This window comes from Carya illinoinensis, chromosome 1, assembly GCF_018687715.1.
Source record: "Carya illinoinensis cultivar Pawnee chromosome 1, C.illinoinensisPawnee_v1, whole genome shotgun sequence".
NCBI classification, from domain to species: Eukaryota; Viridiplantae; Streptophyta; class Magnoliopsida; order Fagales; family Juglandaceae; genus Carya; species Carya illinoinensis.
Genome location: NC_056752.1, coordinates 34798246 through 34801011, shown reverse-complemented (window position 1 = coordinate 34801011; position 2766 = coordinate 34798246). Strand labels below are relative to the sequence as shown.

At 36.6% G+C, this 2766-nt stretch overlaps 1 protein-coding gene across 1 annotated transcript; it reads left to right on the top strand.

Annotated features, from left to right (window-relative positions):
- The first annotated feature begins 1128 nt into the window (after positions 1-1128).
- Positions 1129-2293, top strand: LOC122292323 (protein FAR-RED ELONGATED HYPOCOTYL 3-like). The gene is made up of 4 exons (XM_043100644.1): positions 1129-1731; positions 1860-1949; positions 2034-2111; positions 2231-2293. Exons 1-4 carry the CDS (start codon positions 1129-1131, stop codon positions 2291-2293), a joined length of 834 nt encoding a protein of 277 aa, XP_042956578.1.
- The last annotated feature ends 473 nt before the right edge of the window (positions 2294-2766 follow it).

The following is a 2766-nucleotide window of genomic DNA, read 5'->3' as shown; positions in this document are numbered from 1 at the left end:
ATGGCTTAAGTCTACAAAAGTCGAGACTTTTTCGCTGCAATAGAGAAGTGAGCGAGTCCGTTAAGAGAGTGTTAGATATAAATGATCAAGCTGGAATAAGAATGAACAAGAGTTTTGCCTCTCTTGTGCAAGAAGTGGGTGGGTTTGAGAACTTGTCATTCAATGAAAAAGATTGTCGTAATTATATTGACAAGGCACGCCACCTTCTACTTGAGAAAGGTGGTGCTGGAGCCCTCCGTGAGTATTTTGCTCAGATGCAATACAAAAATGATGGATTCTTTTCACTAATGAATATGGATAATGATGGACGGTTGAGGAATGTATTTTGGGAGGATGCACGAAGTAGAGTAGCCTACAAATATTTTGGTGATGTCGTGACCTTTGACATGACATATTTGACAAATAGATATGGGATGCCATTTGCACCGTTTGTTGGTGTAAACCACCATGACCGGTCAATTCTGTTGGGTGCATGATTAATTTCTAGTGAGAATACAGAAACGTTTACATGGTTATTTCAGACTTGGTATAATTATATGGATGGTGAAACTCCCAAGGCTATTATCACAGATCAAGATAGAGCTATGAAAAATGCAATAAGCCTTGTCTTTCCAAATAGCCGACACAGATTTTGCTTATGGCACATTTTGAAAAAAATTGCCTGAGAAGTTAGGTTCACATGGTGCATTCAAAACTGGGTTAACAAGTCAGTTGCTAAATTGTGTGTATGACTCTCACACAATAGAGGAGTTTGAGGGGTCTTGGAAAGTGTTAATTACGAAGTACAACTTGCAGGAGAATGCTTGGTTGAAGAGTTTATATGCTGAGCGTACGTATTGGGCACCGGTATTCATGAAAGAAGTTTTCTAGGCTGGAATGAGTACAACCCAACAAAGCGAGAGTATGAATGCTTTTTTCAACGGGTATGTTCATACTAAGACAAATTTAAAAGAGTTTATCAATCAGTTCGATAATGTATTAAGGAAGAAGATTGAGAATGAAAGTGCGGTGGACTTCCACTCATTCAACGTCACAATTCTCGTCGTCTTTCCCTCTCCACTTGAAAAGATTTTTCAAGACATATACACTTGCAATAAATTTAGAGAAGTTCAGAAAGAAGTAATAAAGATGCTTACAACTCTATCAACTCTACACCGGAAGGATGATATAACTGCAACATACCATGTAGAAGATGAAGTGAATGTTGATGATTTCATCAAGGAGGTTACCCACATGGTGTACTTTAATGAGGCTGAATGTGAGGTGAAGTGTTCATGTGCCTTGTTTGAGATGAGAGGGATATTGTGTAGACATGTATTAGGCATTATGAGAGTTAACAAAATTCGTTCGGTGCCAGAAAAGTACATACTAGATCGATGGCAAAAAGACATAAAAAGAACTTACACTCTTATACGAAGTAGTTATGACATAATTGATGAGAGGCCTAAAGTTAGCAGATATTCACGTATCATCAAGAAATGCAACAAAGTAGCCACAAATGCATCTTCATGTGATGAGCACACTGAGGATATGCTAGCTAAGTTAGATGCAATGAACTTAGACTACTGCACCAACAAGCCGCCATCAAAAGTTGTAGTTACAACTGCCGATACAATAACAACTACCAATTCTAAGAAAGTACTGAGTCCCCATGTAGTGAGAGGAAAAGGCAGACCGCCATCTCTCAGGAAAAAATTAATGATTGAGGGAGTGAAACCCAGGATAAAGAAGGTTACTTAGAAAGGAAAACGTAAACAGGTTAACTCAGTGCACCATTCTCTTCAATTTGAAATGCTTCAGGAATGTGTGTTTTACTGATGATTTAATAGAAGATATAATTTTATTTTTCTCCTTTGTAGCGGCATGGAATAGAAGGTGAAGTTGTTGGAACGTGTAGGAATTTATTTGGCCAAACATATGTTGGGACACAACAAAGCGTCACATTTCAGGTTACATTTGGAGTTTTAATGCTAGGGAAAATGATATGGTATTAAATGTTACTTTGATCTAATATTTTGCTTATGTATTGTTAGCCGCCTCAAAACACTACTGAAGTGTTGGACTTTGATGCCACCGAGTTCAGTTTTGCGGTGAATGAGACTCAAGAAAGTGTAAATGGTCTTCTTTATTTTTTTTCATACTATGTAAATGTTTCATACTGTGTGAATGTTCCATATTTTCTGGAAGGATGTTCGTTTGAATTTTAACTATTATATTATATGTGTCACAGATGCAACTTGGATTGGATGGAACCCAGTCAGATAGCTTGCTTGGGACACAACCGTGGCAATAGGTCACTTTATGGGATTTGTATCTCGAATGCTTATGCACTAATATTATTTCTAAATTTGCATGGTTGTGGGAAAAAATAAATCTAACTTCATGGCATTTTGCACTAATATTAGAATGTTTAATCATGATGATAAATAAATTTAGTTGTGGAACTTTCTACACTTGCTAGTTTGGGCGAGTATTAATATATATATATATATATATATATTAATGTGAATGAAGTATTCTTTATGGATTTTCAGCTAGCTTGGGATTGGGCACATGATACTGTTCATTTTATTTTTTGCTTTACAGATCTTAATTTATGATATTAATTGAGCATATATACTTGATTTCGTTTGCTTTGATTTCAGTTCAAGAATGTTCATGATTCATGGCACTTTGTACAAAGCCTAGGAAGATTAAGGGGATGAATGATGGGGAGTCGACCAGCTCAGTGTAAACCACGATCATGCACTATGGTATTGTCCAGAT